General features: G+C 42.3%; 1 protein-coding gene across 2 annotated transcripts in view; it reads right to left on the bottom strand.

Moving 5' to 3' along the window:
- Positions 1–19,013, bottom strand: part of edil3a (EGF-like repeats and discoidin I-like domains 3a) — an 81,789-nt gene extending 62,776 nt beyond the window's left edge. Inside the window, exons 1-2 of one of the 2 annotated variants that reach the window (XM_062454470.1) lie at positions 18,578–19,013; positions 5,682–5,756 (exon numbers count right to left, since the gene is read on the bottom strand). In XM_062454470.1, the coding sequence (XP_062310454.1) occupies positions 5,682–5,756; positions 18,578–18,641 (139 nt within the window). In that variant the 5' untranslated portion in view covers positions 18,642–19,013. The remainder of the gene's footprint in view (positions 1–5,681; positions 5,757–18,577) is intronic. The other variant, XM_062454471.1, reaches the window with a different exon arrangement.
- Between the last annotated feature and the right edge of the window lie 1,622 nt (positions 19,014–20,635).

Raw genomic sequence — 20,635 nt, 5'->3', positions numbered from 1 at the left:
AAATAAAAAGGTAATAGTCATCAAAACAATTGACTTTTAACCTCAAACGTGACGTGCTCTCTTCCCTGCTGACAGCCATCTCTCTGCACAACTGAAACCTCTGGTCCCTCAATGCTAATATATAAAAGCTTATATAGCATGTCATCAGTATGATACTAAGTACCCAAGTCGACACCATTCTTCTGCTGCAGTTCAATAGCCTGGGGGAACGAGGCGAACGGCTGGCCCGTCTTAATTACGTGATATGCCGTTGTTATAAATCGTGCAATAACACGATGGGCATCTACATTTAAATTCCTGACCAGCATAGTCAACGGCCTGGAAGATGGATTGTCAACCATCCGCTTAGCTGTCACGCAAACCAGGTGCTGTCTGCTACTGCTAGCATGGCTGGTCAGGTAGCCTATTGTTTTCGAAAATTGTCGGTGCCTCTGTAAAATGTAAAAATATCCACTTTTGTCTGCTTTAGACGGGAACATACGACAAACGACACAGTGCATCACAAGTTGCTTCCGTTTGAGCTCGTAGCTCTACTTTGCTGCCATCTTCACTTTATTGTCTCGCGCCAGTCTCGCGCCAGTTGTTAAAAAATGTATCGAGATTAGAGAATTACAATTTGACAACCACTCGTCACTCCTCAACTCTTGATTTGCCAACTGTGCGCCCCACGAGCTGCAAAGTTATTTATGCATTTAGCAGATAGCAAAACATATGAAGGATGTTAAATTTTACAATGCAATTTTTTTTTTCAATCAATAATTTGCAGTGGCCCGATCGGGCCAGTGAGTTGCTAGTTTAACTGTCCCGACGTTACTTTTTACTGGCCCCGGGCCATCGGGCCATCGTTATTGTCGAGCACTGTATATATTTTTTTTTAGTCTCCTAAATTAGTAAAATATTGCTGACTGGTGCTCAACAAATGTGCAGGACCTCAACACATGTTTCTGGTGTTCCCATGTCTGCAATTAGTTGTGGCCAGATCGAGATGTAATTTGAGTGGAGGCCTGCCCGAGCGATTAATAAAAAGTGCTTCCATCACAAAATTGTAACCAAACGACTTCTCTTGCCAACAATGTAGAATTGTTCAAGGTCAAAATATCAGTCATAGAGAAACAATCGTAATGACGTTAACTTTCATTCAAAGTGATTGCACGGGGAAACAGTCTGCAGGGATTAGCCTACAGTCGGCGAGGTCAAATACAGTTAGTGAAATACTCTCATTGGAGAGTGAATGTGGATTTGGGGCACTAAAGGCAAGTGTTCCCCACACTTCCACCCTCCCCTACCTGTTAGGACTAATTTAGTCAATATTTGCTATCTGGGAACCAGAAGTAAGCTGTAACTTGTTTAGGAGACTTGTATTTATGACATCTCTAGGCCTACTGTCCGGATGTATTGAACAACCCTGAAAGAACATACAGCTTTTAAAAAACAAAAAAATACTGTATTTGATCCTCTTCAGAAGGAAAATCACACGCACCTAGACAAACTGCTGTACCACAACAACAAAACCCATTTCATAACTTTGTATTACATTATCCTTAGTATGGCCCAGGTGTTGTTCAAGCAAGTGAGGGCTGGATACGCTAGTGATGACTGTCTAATGGACCCCTCCTCTTTCCCTGTGAAAGTCTTGTTAATAGCATGATAAGAGCATGCCCTAGGACATATGGGTTCAATCATATCGGTGACAACCACCAGGAAGTAATAACCCTCCGTAATCTAAACAGTAACCAGACGGGCCGTCCGACTAGGGAGCTGTTATGACCTCAAGGTGTTGAGAGGAGATAGAGGAAACCATGCATTACACATTAACCAAAGCTTATAGTCATCTTTGGTCGCTTGCGTGAGAGTAATCGCTGGATCCGTTTGCCCAACGGTGGAAACGGATAAACGAGACGAAAGTTTTCACATTAAAAACACAGTACGCAGTTGGCACAATACATATCTGGTACGAACACATCGGCAACATTCAGAAATGTTTTAGTATGAACTGTAATCTGTTAGCATTGATATTCTGCTGAGTTAATAAATATATACTTGACAACAATATAAATATAAGTGACTTTGAGTATTGTCCAAAGTAATGGATAGTATATATAAATAAATAAATATATTCTTATTTCTCTATGCTACAGGATATATCCAGGGCTTGATATACCCAGATTAATTAAATTTGAGTCATTTTACTAATCTTCTAAGAGATGTGTTCCTGATTCTCAAGTTAATAGTCTTAATTACTTTATGTAAATGTACCCCATTTGGTCGTACCGGTGATGTTTTTCAGACTTTTCGTGAAGTGATGTACCCTCGGTTGTACAGTAGTACTGTCTGGTAACTTTGTCATTGCTCTGCGCCAGCAAGATAGGGACTCCCAGACTATGAGTCACAGCATCCAAAAACGTTTTGGCCCAAAATATTGATCAAAATTCACATTGTTAAAACTGGCCTGCTTTGGCTCAAATATGTTTCACTCCTTTCAGTGTCCGTTTCAGTTCTATATTCAACAATGGACTGCTAGTCAAAAGAAATCGATGGCACCAATGACCTCAATGAATATATAATGTGCTATGTAATGACTTATCAAATCCTTGAGCTGTGAAACCACGACAGTGGCGCCTGGACAACGCTGAATGGTGCTGACAAAAAGGACCTAATGCGATGGCAGAGAAATGCATATCACTCGCGCTCCATGCCCCTCGGCCCCCAGCCCACGACAAGGTCAAAACCAATCTGGGTAATGGATCTTATCTCCATTTAGCAGCGTGGTATCAGGAGTGACAGCACTGTCACTGCTAATGCTGGCAGCCGAGACAACACTCTGCGGTTGACAAATCCTGTTTGTGTCTGTCAAGTGGTCCGGTGATAAATCTGAAGCACTGGAACTCTACAAGTGCAATCTTGCTTGTGCATGTTGAATAGGAAGTAGCTTTGAGTACTTTTTTGGAAAGGTTTGCTTGCTGCTGTGGGTAAAATGGATTCATATGAATCCACCAATAGCAGGAAATGTCTTTCGACGTCTGACCAGATCAAAACGATTCCAAAAGTGCGATCAAGACTCGGAAGCTGTGGAAGCTGTGCGTTTACACATGAGTGCATTCATCTATGATGAAGAATAGACCAGTAGAGTGAAACGGTATTAAAGGACGCTTTTGGAGACTTTCCAGCCAGGAATTTGAAAAGTGTGAAACATGAACTCATCTGCTGCAAGGATTGAACTTCTTGATTACTTTACTACAACAATTCAAGAGCTCCTTGGTTCTTTGCACTTAACATGCAGACTTTTAAAGAGGGATTACTCACATGAAAGACTCTTTGAAGATGGAACCATTGATTTAGCAAAAGTAACGAGAGTTAAAGAAGCTTGTAGTAAAGTCTTCTAGCTGGGGCTAATGGCCTTCATTTATTCTTTATTTTTCCTGTTTCCTTTTAAATATGTGGTGCAACACTGTGAATTTCACCTTTATCGCGACCTTTCTGTTGTTTGTTCCACAACAAGACTTTAATAATGCAATCAAGGTACCTTTGACTGCTTGGAATGGAAATTCTGTAAAATGAGTCATGCAGATCAGCTGCTGGAAACAGATGAAAGAAGTGAAGAAGTGAGAGCACTCCTCACTCTTCACTGAGACTATAAAATGACACCCGTTCAGAAAATCTGCTGGGTAAGCCATCCTTTGTTACATTGTGTCACCATTTAGCTAAGGCACTTTAGAGAACTGGTGATCATGTCTTGATGCCACTCATTATCCCAGAGTGCCATCTAAGGGATTCCAACGTTTGTGCACAACCCCTTAACTAGAAACAAACGGCTTCCTCGCAAGGAAAATGTAAAACCATCCATCCCCATATCTCCAGGCTTGTCAGCCCTACAGAAGTGATGGGTAAAGTCCTCCACAAACCACTGGCTGCAATGTTGACATGTGGCTTTTGGTAGAGAGACGAGAGAGAGAGAGAGAGAGAGAGAGAGAGAGAGAGAGAGAGAGAGAGAGAGAGATAAAGGGGGTGGGGGGGAGAGAGAGAGAATCCGTACTAAGAAAGAATGAACAGGGAGTCTCCCTTGCTACTCATCTGGCTTCCATTAGACATGCATTACATGTACTAAAACTCTTTGAAACTAGACAATAATCCTTTGAATGTAAGAATAGTACGCAGTATGCAATGTTATTCCTTCTGGCTTGGTTTCGTATTAACAAGTGTGTTGTGATCAAGTTATAATAACACGGCACATTTACAGCCATTGTTTTGAGTACTTGTTCTTGAGTAGGAAAAAAAGAAATACAAACATGGAATTGCAATTAAATTGTTTTTTTCACGCCCGAGATAAAGTTGAACAAACACACGTCACCTACATCAACTCTCTGAAAGACTAAGGCAACGTTTTGACACACAAGCTTTCCCTAGAACAGGGCGATCATTGTTGTGCACTTTTCATCAATTTGTTTCCCAAATCTGTGTCAGACTGCAAGACTGGAAAAAGAATCAGTAAACATTCAGTCAGTGGCAGATTCAAGGTGTGATATTTTAGATTTTGTATAGGAAGATCACTGTCAGATTTCTTGAACTCTTGTTCTGTTACACTGAATGAGTTTCATTCTCGACCCCCCTATCCATTGTATGTAGATGTCATGTCAAGGTTTAAAAGCCTACATTTGTTTCCCTGGCAGAGCTGTGATCTGTCAGAAAGCCAAGCACGTCCCCTGAGCCTAGGACAAAGATGCTGACAAATGTTACACAGTAGCTATTGTTTTATTCGAAAGTACTTTTTTAACGCCTTTCAGCATTTAATCATTTTGTGTTTTCCACATGCACTTCGTGGAAAGTGAAAATACACACTAAAAGAGAACACACACTTGGCGCTTAGTGCTTCATTGCAGAAAAACATATTGCCGAAGAGAACGGTTACACTATTAGCATGCTACTTATTTGCCGCTCGCTTCCCTTCGAAAAGTCACATTTGCTACTTTCTGGTGAAGCGGTGGGCTGGGTCAAAACCCTTGCCATCTCTCGTTTTACTTTTTCATGACTTTCAGGCCGTACGTGTAAATAAAACATGACAGCCAGCACACAGAGGTGAAAAGTGAGACGGGGGACAAGCTCTTGTGTTTGTTTGTGTGAGTGAATGAATGATTAAGGAAGGAGAGTGTCGGAAGGGATGGCCAGAAATAAAGAACGATGGATTATAGGGGAATCGGGGCAAAGAGCGAGAGAGAGGGAAAAACAAGAGCAGGGGGATTGAACATAAAAAGTGTGCGGATATGAATATCGGTTCAATCGTCACACTGTACGGGGATTGTCTGTGGGGGGGGGATCAAGGATTCTACCGTGTTTCAACAGGGCGTCGCCGCGGAGAAAGGAAGGGAAGCAGGGAAGCGTGGCATAAGCAGGGGAAGCCAAGCTGTCACACACCAGATGGGCTGCCATTTTAACAATGCGAAAAGGGAACACACCTCACCACCTGTGAGCTGCTACATATAACACCACTGATGCCGCACTGACAGGTGCTCGCGCCCCGCCTCGCTTTACCACCAGCCCCAGCCATCTATGGGGTTTGACTGACTGTGTCCTTGCAGACGCGACGAAAGATGAAACGTGTGATTTCACGTGGGGGGAGATTCTGTGGATCTCTCTTACGGAACTCTGCACTACCAGCACACCGAGAAAACCCCCTTGCAACTCACATGAGAAGAACTCGTCAGTGTGAGAATTCAGACAGGTAGCCCCGTTCACACCCGGACTGGGTTCACACACTTCCCCTACAGAAGACAGGGAGACAAACACACAGAGAGAGCCTATGGCGGACGGTTTTGTTCACACACACTCACCCTAAAAAGCTGTGGAAGCCTAGAATCCCTTGGCTTTCCAGTCAACCATTAATAAGCCTTTTCGACATTAGGACAACAACCCTAACAGATGCTTGCTTTCTGGGCAAAATGGTTTACGGAATATCTCCAAAACAGACCTATTATGGTGCCTATTTTATACATTCTTCTCATTCTATGCTTCACATACAGAGACCCAGTTACAACCAACCATAATAGAACACAAAAGGCTTTGTGAATAGGACATTGTTCTCATCAAAAGAATAAAAGCGCCTGATTCATCTCACGCTACACTTCTGTATGCCACGTACTGTAGGAGCGTGGGTGGGGGACGGGGGGACGGACACTTCTATCCTGCTAATTGGGTGTAATGGCTGCAAGGAACACGTTTGGCGTAGGCCACAGGCAGCAGAACGAGGAGAGGAAGATATTGAGAAAATACCGAAAAGGGCTTTGGCACCGCAAGCGAACAGGAAGATAGACAACGTGGTCCTAACAAGACAACACAAGTCTGTTCTCAAAGGAAGCCACAAAACAATGCATGGAGGAGAGAGAGAGAGAGAGAGAGAGAGAGAGTGAGAGGGAGAGAGAGAGTGAGAGCGAGAGAGAGAGAGAGAGAGAGAGAGAGAGAGAGAGAGAGAGAGAGAGAGAGAGAGAGAGAGAGAGAGAGAGAGAGAGAGTGAGAGAGAGAGAGAGAGAGAGAGAGAGAGAGTGAGAGGGAGAGAGAGAGTGAGGCATTTCATGCTATGACAGCCATAGCATTTTTCAATGACAGGGAGCAGGCTCTGCTGCTCTTGGGGGGGCCACAGTCCAGAGAGATAAATCTGATGCGCCTCGCTGCGAGGGGTTTGAAGATGAGAGGTTCCTGTGAAGGTGCTGTTAAGACGGAATCGCCGACGGCGATTAAATATATCTGGCAAGTGTCCGTGACGTCTGAGACCACACAGGAGTTTAGACAAAGAGGTCTTCATTTCTTCATTTCAAACGGGAAAACAAATCTCAAAGGCTGACGTGACTCATATGTGGCAATAGCCCAGAGATCACAATTGGAACTACGACAAAACGATGGTTCATCTCTGCTACTGTTTCCTACTCGGGTCCTCACCAGTCACCATGATGTCAGCGCTTAGCATTTTGAAACTCAAACCGCTGTGGTCATGGATCTGGTACAGTGTGGTTTGGGACTGAACCCAAACCCTATAATCACTGTGGTGTGGTTGTGCTTCGGTCACTGTGAGGTAGGTGGCTTCCCCGAATATAATTATCACTTGAACTACAAACACAGACACACACACTCTTCCTTTTGCTTGGGTTCCATGTCTGAAGACCAAATCAGTGGTCCCAGACATCTCGATGTCTCCATCCAAACCATGGATGGACCATCTGGGCACTTTGAGGCCTCCAACCAATCCGAGTTAGCTTATCCACATGGACCACTTTGTCTGATAAGTGCTTCCATACACTTGAGACCACCTCCACTACTTTCCTTCCTTAAAACCAAGATTGAATCAAAATTGCTTCCCCAACTATTTGCGGTGTGGGGAAACCATTGAGGAGCCCTGCATTCTCAAAGGCCGTCTTGGCCACGATCTGTGTGGTTGGGGTTAGGGTTAGTTCAAACAATGAAGATCAGACCGGGGTAGTGGAGGAGGTGGCCGAAATGAAATGTGTCCAGCCAGCTTCTTTTCTCTGTGAGGGTAAAGGTCTCTTTCCTTGTTAAGACTAAGCTGGTCCCTGTTCTAACCTCAGTAGCCCTCATTACGGGCGCAACGCCTGGTCCTCTCCTCAGCCTGCTCTAAGCCCTTCAGAGATACACAGAGGGCTTTCGTCTGTGGAAGAGATCAATACTTCACCTCATCATGGGCTGGGGCCAGCGATTATGCACTCTGCTCAGGGTCTTGCCAGGTTCCAGGGCTTAGTGAGTCATCTAGAACATGGACAACTAGGCTCCTGGATGGTGAACCTACTCTATAGCTCAGTAAATCATAAAGTTCCTGGAATTTCAACAGAAAGTCTTTAAATGTGAATATGGAGGTAAAAAAAAACTGTTAATAAAGATTTCAGACACTTTCTCAGCACGTAAAGCAAGAGTGGAGGAATGTATTACTGAGTGACTATAATTTGGGACATCTGCCAGTGTCAAGAATGTAAAACGTTGTGTAATAGGTTGTAAAAGCTGAAATCCCAAACTTACTCTTCACAGCTATATAATGTTTGATTTTTTTCCACAGTCCACTTAACCTTGCTAAATTCTAGAAAATATATTTTGCATACAGTTACTGACAGGTCTTTCTCCACACTTCAGCTAACAGGCAGCGTTCAGTCAAACATCAAGAAGGTAAACTCGGGCTTCTAAACTTACTGTTTAAAAACATTTTTGGTCACTCTAGTTCCTAAGGTCCTGTTTGAGCATGGCCAAACGGCCAAACGGCCAAAAGTTTTATGATGTGTAAGTGTAACTTGCTGTCATTCTCCTTCTCTGCTTTTTGACTTCCTATTCAGTTAGTCAGGTATTGTTAGGCAGGTGATTGTTCCCATTTAACTAGGATCCATTCCAACTGTCCTCACGAGTAAACGTTGGATCAGTCCAGTGATTGGAATTAATGATGATGTACCACACTAAATGCCTTAGCTTTAAATATTAGCTTTGAAATGGATGAAAGTCCTCTCAGTTACCGATACGTGTCATAGCCATTTAGGTCACTTTGCTCTTGAATTTCTGAAGCTGACCAATTTAAACACGACATTCTGTCACCTTCCTCCTCCACTCTCATTAAAAGATGCCCTACTTCAGGAACAAGAACAAGAACTACCAGATTCCTCCTCGTGCCTTAGTTGTAGTGATGATATTATCCATAAAACATGTGGTGAGATGAGACTCTGATTTGAGTACTCGTGATGGTGAGAAGGGATTTGGGGTAGAAAGGGTAGTTAAAGGCGTAACAGAGCACCGCATGATGTAGCAGAACATTAGGGAGTTGAGAGACGGATGAATATTTATTGGTATGTTAGGCATTACTGTGACCTGTTTCATAAACGGTTGACTCATTAAACTTTCCTGTTTTCGTGGTGGTTACTCAATGCTTTTTGAATGAATACGAAATGACTCCTCCCAACCACAACATTTTCAAGAATAATTTGATCAAGTAATGAAGTCTTGCAACATCTCAAAGTCTGCTGTGTCACAGAACAAAATAAATCACAACAACCCAATGCTTCAAAAGTTGTCCAATTTTCTAACTAGTTTCTGCCCAAAGACATAAACTATGAATGACAGATTTAGGAACTAAAGCCAGATGTCTCACTTTTGTTGCATGACTCCGATGACAGACCGAAGCCATCGTAACTAAGAAACTATTTGTACCCATTATCCTCATGGGACTGGTTGTGAAACACTGTCTTATATCTCCTCCCAAAGATCCACCAAACAATTGTAACACGTCATCGTGATATGAAAGATGGAGTGTCACCATTGTCATGAGTGTAGTATGTCTGCCAAAGTCTAACCCGCCATCTAACACCTTCTACTTGGCAAGACTCTGAGTAAAGTTTCTTCTGTAGTTTTGTGTGTGTGTGTACGTGTGTGTGTGTGTGTTTGAGAAGTGTTGCTGGAGGTATCGGGAATCAAACCACTTAGGTGAAAACAAAGCCTTCGAAAACGCAGGACGGACAAAAAACATTAGCATATGCGCGACACAAACTTGTGTACGCAAATCACGCAGTGTAGTGACTAACCTATCACAGTGTTTGTTCCTGACATCAAACTGGATCAGGAGGCAAGCAGCAGCAGCAGCTTGCCAAGGAATACATTAGGAGGTGATGTGATATAATTAGAGCTCTCTGTGAACACGTGTGATCAGTCTTAGCCTCCAAGGCCTGAGACAGTGTGAAAAGAATACTTAGGTGGTGAAGGCCTACCTACTGCATCTGGGCGAGATTAAAGAACATGCTAGTGAATATTTCATCCTCGACAAACACTAAATAAAACAGAGGGCAGGTTAGGCTCTAGGGCCACCTGGCTTGGCAAATGTAATCCTTTTAGAAAAATGAGAAGAACAAAATGATCTATACAGGAATGCTACATTCAGACACAATTATTTTTTCTTTTCTTTTTGGGATGATTATGTGCTTGATAGCTTATCACAGCGGTGTTATGCAGCACAATTAAGCAAGGATCTGGTATGCATTGTGTTTACACAGCTGAGGTAGAAGAGAAACGGATATCTCTGTGACTACTAACAATTCTTCCTTTCCTCAGAGGAAACTGATGGAACCTCCAGACCACCCGCTGTGATGAACAAACTGGCAAACATTCACATGTAGTCACATATCAAGGAAAATGAAAGAGAGTTCATAAAAAGAGGAAGGAGGGACAAATACAGAGAGAGAGAGAGAGAGAGAGAGAGAGAGAGAGAGAGAGAGAGAGAGAGAGAGAGAGAGAGAGAGGAGAGAGACCGACAGAGACTCGCAATGGAGAGGAAGCAGCAGAGGACTGAAAATGTTACGCTATCTCTTGCCTTTATCGTTTGAGATCTATTTTCTGAAGTGGTGTTGTGCTAATCTAATGTCTGGACAGAACACACAGCTGCGTCGTGATATATCGAAATCACATAGCAACTGACAACCAGACATAAAATTAAATGTATGGAGTTGGAGAGCAAAAGCATAATATGACCTTTGAAGCAGGCGTCTTCTAAACCTTCTAAATCATGGAAAAGACGGGGAGTGAGAGAGTGAGAGAATGACGATGCCCCAGAGGATGAGCAGGTGCCTTGAAAGTAGCAAAGGGGGCGCTTCAAAGGAAAACTGTTGGAAAGAAAGATATCACCTTTCAATCCCCAAGCCCAAACTCCTTTTAGGATTGTAACCCTTTTCCTCATTCTGGTGCAAGAGATTGCAACCATTGTCCCAGTACTCCAAAGAAACACCATGCTCATGGTCCAAGTCAGGCGAGCATCTATTTGAACTTTGTTCTGGCTGGGAACTATGCTGCTACCTCTGACTCAAACCCCAACCCTTTTTTGTGTGCAATGCCTTCTACAGTACTGCGTCCACACATTCTGTAATCTTTCCCATATCTTCAACAATTTGAACCTCATCCATTGCAATCCTTTTCGAATGTTATTTAAAGGTTACTTCCAAGGTGAAATATTCTGTATCCAAATATTGCCCCAAACATATGCTTAGTAGAGACATTCCACATAGTCTCTGTCTAAGTTGTTCTCTTGGCACTGCTCCCTTGGGTAATTGAGCACAGCTGGACTGGAGATACTTGGCTTAGCGAATCACACCTCAATCTTCAGTAGAGATAGCTTTTGTTTTATATCTTCTCAAGTTTTATAAACCAAATAATCCCTCTGAGATACTGATACCGTACACACACACACCATGCACATACACTTTGCACATTCACACATACATTCACATACCACTATAAGGCGTCATTCACGTTCAGCACAGCATAAGTAATTACGGATATTCTTAAAAATGTAAAAACATAAATAAATTAGGAGGCTTTGGTAAGACATTTGAGGGCTCATATGCTGTTTATCAGGAAAATGAGTGAAGCTTCAAATCTAAAGCAACGTCTTAGCCTAGATCCAGAATAACTTTGTATGTGTGACATTTCTGGGTTACCTCTCAAAGCTTTTGATATGAAAACTTCCGCATGGCACCCATAGAGACAAATACAGCTACACACACACACACACACACACACACACACACACACACACACACACACGTGCACACAATCACATACTGTCATACTGTACAGTCACAAGACCTGGCAAATCAAATTAAATAAAAGTTAACAGAGCATGGAATATGCTGTGAACTCCAGGAGAGATGATGAGCCCGGGAATGAGATGAAATGCAGAGACAAAATCTGTGATATTGCCTGTGCCTAATGTAGCTAACAGGCCTAACAGCATCATGCTGTGAGAGTCAGCTAAAGAAGAGAGAAGAGATGGGAACAGGGAGTGGGGGTGGGGGGGACAGGGAACAGGGGCGTGGAATGAGGCAAAGAAGAGGAACAGAGATCTGGGGACGTAACCTCACTACTGGATCTAGCATGCATGCATCCTGGAGAAAGCGTTCCTCATACATGCATCTTTACTGGATCTTAAATGTACTTGTTGATCCCCCGGTGCATGTCCATGGAACGGTCTTAAGCCACCGTCGTGCATCTGATTGGGAATAAAATGATTGAGCTTATTGAAAATAAAGTGTTCCCCTCGTATGCCCTCGTGGGGAAATTTCATGAAAGGACGAAAAGCTCTTTGCAATTGCAATCTTATTTTGACTAAGGCAAGCTTAAGCATGGTGTAGTTCCTGACAGATATGTCTTCAGTACATCAATTATGCCATGAGCTTAAGAGCTTAGAACACATTTATAGTTTGTGAAATTAAAACCCTAAGCCTATGTTGTGCGTTCTTACACAGGAAATGTCAAACTGTTCAATTAACACAAGGAGTGTTTTTATATAGGTCCTCTTGAATTGTTGAACAATGGAACTGGAACAATGGAAATGGTCCAGCCTTACTTTGAGATCAATTATATAAAGTGGAAAAGTTAACTTTGACTTTGACTGTATTTTTACCTGTTAGTATTGTGACATGAAAGACATGAGAACTCACTGTATTGTCTCTGGAACTGAAGGAATCGGTCAATAGTTAGTCGAGAATAGATGAAATATCACAACCTTGAACATCATTCCACTGTCTTTGCACCATAATCTCCTTAAAATGACTTTAAGCTCACATACCCAAAATGTGCTTTTTGCTGAAAAACCTCAACTGGCTTTGAACATGACTGCACATCTGTTCACATCGTGGTCAGTTGTTTATGGTTTTTCATTTACTGCAGGAAATAGATCTGTATTCATTCATATCTAGCACTTCTTGACACGTGCTATGTAAATAAATGTGATTGATTGATATCCGACCTATCACCTCAATGTAGGGAGTAGAATGCAGGACACAATAGGAAGACAAGCTCAGAAAACCACACGAGTTCTTTCAGCAGTTGAGTCCTAAATTATTGTTATGGTGAACACGGTCATTCGCATTCGTTCTGCTCAAAATTTTGGAGCACTTCACACTTTCATAGCCAAGAAATTGGAACCGCAAAGGCTCCTGGTACCGGCTAATGCACTGGTTTATTCCAAAGTCTTCATCTGATTTGATTTATGTAATTCATCTGCCCAAAAAAATAATACCCTTCAAATCAAATGAAAATTAAACATTTATTATTGTCATGTCCCGTACGTGCAACAGTCCAAATCTCTAGGTTCAGTTGCCCAGGACAAATTTGTACTGGCAAGCTTTTTTTCCTGTGTTACCGCAATCTCTGATTCCCTATGACGGATAACGACTTTAATTTGTATTATATATTTTTTATTATGTTAATAAATGTTGTCTATGTTCTTTTCCGGCTATGACTATGATGACGGTATGGTATGACAGGCATTACCAAGTAGGAAAGTACAGCCAAATGGTCTCTTTTTGCCCGTGCTGTGGGTACAATGCCCTGGCAGTTACCACTGGCTGATTCAGCTGTCCTTCACATTGCAAACAGCCCTGCAGTGTCTCTTTTATAATATCCAAGTGGCATTCAATACACATGGCAACATTGTGTGATTTTTTTGTAGTAGTGCTTCCATATCAACAACATTGACAGCATTGATTGAATGTGCAGTCTTGAAGGGGACCGTCTACAGCATAGTGTGAGGACCCTGGTCTGGATAATCACTGTCTCCTATCAGTGAAAGGTCCAGAGTTTTGATCTGGTTTGTTACATAATTTGTAATAAAAAAGAATGATGTGCAGAGCTATAGTAATACTGTACACCTGAGTGATGTAACATGTCACGTCTCAAACAACTTAAACATCTAGACAATGGAAACCCTTAAAATGTACAGATGTGATATTGCTTCATAAATACATTTGCTTGATTGACTGATTGATGGTCTTTATTCAGATGTGATTTTTGAAATAAGTTACGTAAGAAATGGGAAATGGTTGATGAAGAGGCCATCTTGGAGAAGCACCACTGCTCTAATGCTTCGCTAATCCTCCCAATACCTCCAGGCACTCATGTAACATAACGATACCTACTCCGCGGCAAACTTTGCGGATTTTACGTGAGTGCACCTCAGGTGACATGAAATATATCAAAAGCACGGAGCATTACCCACTTGACAGATGCGTTAGACAAGACTGAGGGCATGGTCTCGCCCACTAGTAATAAGGCCCTCATAAAATGCTGATTAACATTAATATGTGTTAATAATTGTAAAAATAATAATGATACTGTGCTAGCTATGGCCTTGTTACCTGTTTACTAATGTTATTACAAGCACCTGGATCTAAAGTGTTACCAATTTCTGTTTTGTGGAGTCATACTCCGAATTAAGCTATTGATTGAGTGGAAATAGGATTCATTCCAGTAAACACATCAATAACTGACATCTTTCTCAGTGATGGACCTACTGAGAAATCCCGATCACTTACAGTCAGCATCGGCAGTACATTTCAGTCAAAAAAGAAGAAACCGAAGAAATTTATTTTAAATAATAAGGTGTTCCGTGAAATTGGAATGGCTGGGATTCCCCCCCTTGGAAATGCAGAGAGAGTACTACAACAAAAAATATTGGTTTGGAGTGGGTTTTGTAGCAAACAGGTTACAGAATCATAGATGCCTAAAAGCTGATGATACTGAAGTAGATCAATACATCTTTATTCATCATGCTTCGTAAAACACACACATGTGCAGGGAACAGCTATACCAACACACACAATCCCAGGAAAATATTCCCCTGACATTTCCCATCGTGGTGCTCTTCTTCCGAGGTCAACTAGGAGCAGTGATCTGTCATATCAAGGCGACAGGGGACAAAGTCCAACAGTTCACCCTGTGCATGGCCAGGGACGGAACAGAGATCTGCTCTGCAGGTTTTTATCTGGGTTATTCGTGGAGGATACCCTTGTATGCATGGAGAGAACGTGCAAACTCTGCACATACAGACGGCAGAAACATTCCACCTGAGCGCCATACAACGCTGCAAGGTGGAATCAATCCTGGACTGTTTCAGACTATCTTCTTGCGAGGTGGAAGGGCAAGGCACTGTGTCAGCATATCATATTATTTAGGTGGATCCAAGCATTTTCCAGAGGCTTCATTGTCCTCAATGCATACCATCTCAATTTACTGCAACAGAATAATCTGTTTGGACATTACAGACATGACTTAAACATGCAAGTATTATTAGAGCCATCCGTGATGCAAAGTAATAAGTCAGACATGAGAGATAGGGTGGACAACAGCGACATGTACACACAGCCATTAGGCTGTCAGAGCACGAGACAAATGCCCTAAACAGCATCTGTAATGACAATGACTAGTGCAATCAAACCCAGCCAACGTGAGTAAGGCAAGAACAAGGGGCACAGCCAATGTCACTTCATCAAGGAGAGAGGGCAGTGTGCAAATATTAATGAATTTTTGTTCCTGTTTCCAAGTGTTATTTGCATACACGTGGGAGTTTGTCCAATCAGAGCCCAGCCTGTGCAGGATTTGGTTGTTATCTTGGCTGATGATCACTGAGGAGTTTGACCTCTGTCCATTGATTGAAGACCATGCCATTTAAAAGGAAGGGTGAAGGGCAGTGAGGTAAATTGCAAGACTAGGTTATTAAAAGTGACCCAAACACAACCTTCACAGAAAGATTGGTAAATCTAATGGGTTTTCCAGATGGATGGATCATCAGCATGTATTATGCCACAGGTTCTGCTAATATGTTTCATTTGATGATTATGCAAGCCCTTATTTCCTTAGTGTGGGGAAGATGAATATTTCCTTTATGAGAATAAGCATCATTTTACTTCAAATAATCATCTTCAATGTCATCCAAGGTCAATTCAGCTTGGATTCATTATTAGAAGAGACAGGGACAAAAAAGTACAAGTTATTATTCCTAGAATCTGTCTCACAGACTTTCCCATCTTGTAATTCAGCATTTTTAAATCAAACATTTTTTTCGTGTTTGTGATGGATTCCATGATAGGTATCATAAAGATGCTGTAGATAAGGGCAATGGTGCCATTAGAAACGAATAAGGAGATTCAGTGCTCAACATCCCAGTCTCCTTGATCTTTACCATGATCATGAATAGTTCCCAAGTGCAATAAGCCTCTGATGTACATGTAGATTGTTCGGCTGATCAGATGTTGACTAGAACCTTCAGAAGAAACGCAATTCTGTACATCTCATTCAGCGCTATTTCTATCCAGAGCCCTGTTCACAAGTCCACTATGATTTACTAATGTGGGGGTTCAACATTCCTAGTCTAGATGGCAGAGTCATGCGTACTTTGCAATTGTGTTATCGGGAACGTTGCAACCCAGATGATCAAGATTTTAACAAGCTCACTGTGGGACGTGTACAGTAACACAAATACCCAAATAGGTCGTTCACATCCTAATGATTCAAATGTTTGCATCTATAGAAGAAGGTGGTTGCGGAACTCTGAAGGTTCAACTCTCAGTCAAGTCGGTTGCCCTGTGTGTGGTAGGCTGGAACACAAACAATGGTTGACAAATCCACCTCAGGAACCAAAGAGAGGAAGTGATGTATTGCACAGTGACACAGAACAGTGCAGCCAGCTTTACCTGGAGGTAGATGTTTCAGGACCATTGATTATGTTTCAGTGGACAGAGATGCTGCCCTGAGAAGCTCTGAATGTTTGTTAGTGGCTGTTTCCAAAGACACCGGCTATCTTGGACAATGCAGAGGGTTAACTGAGAAATAGAATTGTAAAAAAAGGATTTGATATAGCATTTTCCTTTTTTTCCACACAAACCCCAAATGTTTTCCAGTTCCAATGTGTGCCGATCAATACTACAGGATCTAACTTGCAAACTTGAAGCTGAGAATCCACACACTATGAGATATTACATTGATTTGTGGGTTGTGCTGTGACACAGTTTCTCTACCCTTGAGTGCTTTTCTTTTGTTGCTGGCAAAAATATGGATTCAGCCTACTGCTTCTCTCTCTCTATATATATATACATCTACATACAGTTTGGAGGAAACAATACACTTGAATCATTGTTTATGATCCCATCTGACTGACCATATGATATCACATGAAACAATAAAAGAAAGATAAAGTATTATCTCTAGTGAGAGCAAGTAAATAAATATATCATTAATAGAAGATATTAACGCTTCTCTAACACCCCAACATTTAGCAAGTGTGTACCTCAATGGATGAGCCAAGCCATTAAACTGATGGGTAAAATCCCACTATATTCTACCGAGAAATGTAATTGGGATAGCCTATGATGATTAATTAAACAAGTCATTGTGGGTGTATTTTATTTTTCCCGTAGCCCGCTGAGCATTAAAACAATTGCACCCCAGTTCTGCGTACATTATTCTGGCCTTGGAGGGGGTATTATGTCTTGTAAGCGCAGACGCTAAGAGCTGACACGGGCGAGCTCAGGAACCCGGCAGCCTTACAATCTCTGCTTCAGGCACAGTCACTCGGGAGGGAGTGAGCCTGTCTGTCTGGCAACGCTGACACCAAGGGCTACAGTGGGGCCAAATGAGTAGAGACAGGAAGAGTCACATGACCTGTATGCGTTCTTCCAATCCAACGATCATATTTACATAGGCTTAATGGAGTCGAGTGCCGAGAAAAAGAAAACACCACAACCAAGCAGCCAAAACGAATGGACAAAACAACTCTAACCTGGGATTTAATTTGGAGTAGGTTGCATTGTATAATCTCAGTGACCAATTAACAGTCTATGAGAGTTTTAAGATCTATCACAGGAAACCTATCTTGTCTGTTTTAGAGTCCAGGATTTGTGATATAATAAATCATGGATCCTGATTTATAAAAAAAGATATAAATATACCGAAAAACACGACTGGGGGACGTTTCCATGGAGGATATGCCAGATGTTTTAAATCTCATCTGTCTTGTTCACAAAGCGTCCGGTGCAGGCCTACAAATATTTTCTTTATCATACTGTAACAAAGTGCTATAGCCTATGTGACCCAGACAGACCCGACACTCTGAAGTGACGTCTACAACATGGGATAGAGATTATAAATGATGGACAGGTTGTAACAACAAACGATTTGTCTAGATTAATCTGAGACAACAACTAGGCAAGCTAGACCGTATTTATTTATTTAAGCTACAGCTTTCATTAGACAACTATGTTTAGCAATTATTGTGTAAACAATATTGTAATTCTATATGGCATTCAAATGTTGCCCTATCAATCAGATGCGCGCCTCACACAATCTACAGTAGCCTACATGAGAGATATTACGCGCGCCTATCACATTATTTCGATAGAAACAGTCGACTAGTGTAGGCTACTGTAGATAGTAACAGGCTAGAAGTCCGGCAAGCATAGGGCTCCTTTGATTTTACATTACGCAAAATGATCCATGAATAAACTCGCAGGCTGCTGTATACATTATTGATTCGATTGTGACTGCTTCTTTATAAAAACATTCACTTCATACTTTCAATGAATTAAAAACTGGACTAGCTGCAGGCACCATGAAGGAGGCTATTACCAGATTACGTGACTTGGAAGTCGGCATGTTAAATTATAGTTAATGACAATTATTATCTACTTGGGGAAATTGGGTCGTGAAGGAAACCAAGAATTGTATATATGAAACATAGGCTACTCTTAACATCCCTACAGTTAACTGCTTTTCCACTCACCTTTCACAAACTGCGGGACAGCGGCACTCAGACAGAGGACGATAGAACAGAGTAAAGGTCCCATCCTCTCTCAAATACCAGGTCTCACTTCCAAGGTTATTAAATGTGTGATATCACGAAGCAAAAAATTCAAGTTTTCCCGTTCTTCTCTCACTGAGCTGCAGGCAAGTATCTCGGAGATGCTGTTATCTCCTCCTTGAATGGCGTCAGTGAAGTGAAGTCCTCTTATTTTCCAGTGAGAAAGTAATAAACGGTCCGGCAATACCTGTGATGCCTTGTGTTGAAACAAGTGCCAGTGTCAGTCCCCGCCGCTGTTACCGCAGTGGTGCGCGAGGCAAGAGCGGAGAGAGAATGTGCGTGCGTGCTGGTCCCAGGCAGACGGTCTCACCGAGTGTGCGCGTGTGTCAGAGAGAGAGAGAGAGAGAGAGAGAGAGAGAGAGAGAGAGAGAGAGAGAGAGAGAGAGAGGGAGAGAGAGAACGATAGAGGGGGCGGGAGAGAGAGGGTGTGTGTGTGTGTGTGTACAAACAGTGGCGAGTGAAAAGAACGGGGCGCTGCCTCACTGATAGATAAAACCATGCTCCTGCCTGCACGTGTTGCTACTGCCAACACAAGTATCACAAAATACAGAGGGAATATTATCAGAGTCTCTTCTCCACCTTGGCTGCGATTTCCTTCTTCTGGCCTCCTTGAGTCCTGGGCAGGGTGATTTGGCACCACTAATCAAATGCATCATCCATTGACAGTTCCTAAATCGCATCACCAAAAGTTGATCCCTATGGCATTTCAGCTGACCTCTGCTTCAGTGATGGATATGACAGGTTTGGCTCCTGTGACCGTACTTGCTAGACCTGTAAGTGTAGTTGTTTCCTGTCAGGTGCACATGACCTTGAAGTTGGTCAATTAAAAAAAAGGTTAGAAAGCCACATGCATCTGAATATAATCGTGAAGCTTGTTTGTACATTGTCTTGTGTCCTAGGAGACGTGGATTTTCTGCGCTGTATATTCATCTCACATGTAGCTGACCACTGCCCAGCCAACAAACGTCAATGACGGACGCTGCAAATGGTGTACTAATTCCTAACTCTGAATATACGGTATGTGTTTAAGCCATCATTAACTTGCAAATTTTTATATCTTTATCTCTATTATTTTTGCATAATTCAGCCCATGGTCATAACCTCTCTGTTTCACCAACCATCTCTGGAGGAGGGGATCCCTCACTGAATTGCTCCTCCCAAGGTTTCTTAAATGTTTCAGTTTTCCTTGTCTTCTTTGAGGGTTTAGGTTGGTTTAGATGTAATTGTATGGGCATATGTGAATCCCTTAGTGACATTGCTTGTGAATTGGGCTATACAAAATACAGAAAAACACATACAGTTAGGCTACTAAACAAGCTGCCATGTACGGTACACAGATCATTCTCTTTGCAGATCTTCTCATCCAGAAGCACACCCTCTAGTTTGTACAACAACAAAAAAAGACAACCACAAAATAACAGAATGCACGGCAAAAAATATAAGCTGATGTCATCGTTGAGGATAGATACCGTAGGTCTCTGGTGACCTTGAGAGGTTTTTGGAAGCGAGCCGGTATCTTGAGGTCTAGAGCTGATACAGACCTACTGGATGCACTTGTTCAAGACGAACAATAAATCACCCAGACCCTTACTACCTGCTCGCCCCATCCTGAGAGCCATACCTCTGTATTATTAAAGACCACACTTCTGTCTATTGTTCAGGGCTTTCAGCTCTCCCCATCACCAGTCCATTTTACCTTTGTTTTCTCTCTCTCTCAACTCGACTCAAACTCGCCCTGCAAACTAGGATGGTTACAGAAGGATGCAGGGGGGGAAAAAGTTTACGCGATTATATTTTGTTTTCGTATGAGTCGTTCTCAGGTTCCTTGATGTGCCGGACATGACTTTGTTGTGGATTGGACCTGGTTGTATGAAGGTGAGAGACGGATGAATGAAGAGTGAGCATTGCTCGTTCCCTCTCCTGTGACCTTCGTGTCCTCTGGAGCAGAAGAGAGGTTCAGCTCAGACCACTGAGTCCTCC

The sequence above is a fragment of the Osmerus eperlanus genome, chromosome 28 (assembly GCF_963692335.1).
Source record: "Osmerus eperlanus chromosome 28, fOsmEpe2.1, whole genome shotgun sequence".
In the NCBI taxonomy this organism is placed as follows: Eukaryota; Metazoa; Chordata; class Actinopteri; order Osmeriformes; family Osmeridae; genus Osmerus; species Osmerus eperlanus.
The sequence above is the reverse complement of the archived record's forward strand: the minus strand, read 5'-3'. Positions and strand labels throughout refer to the sequence as shown.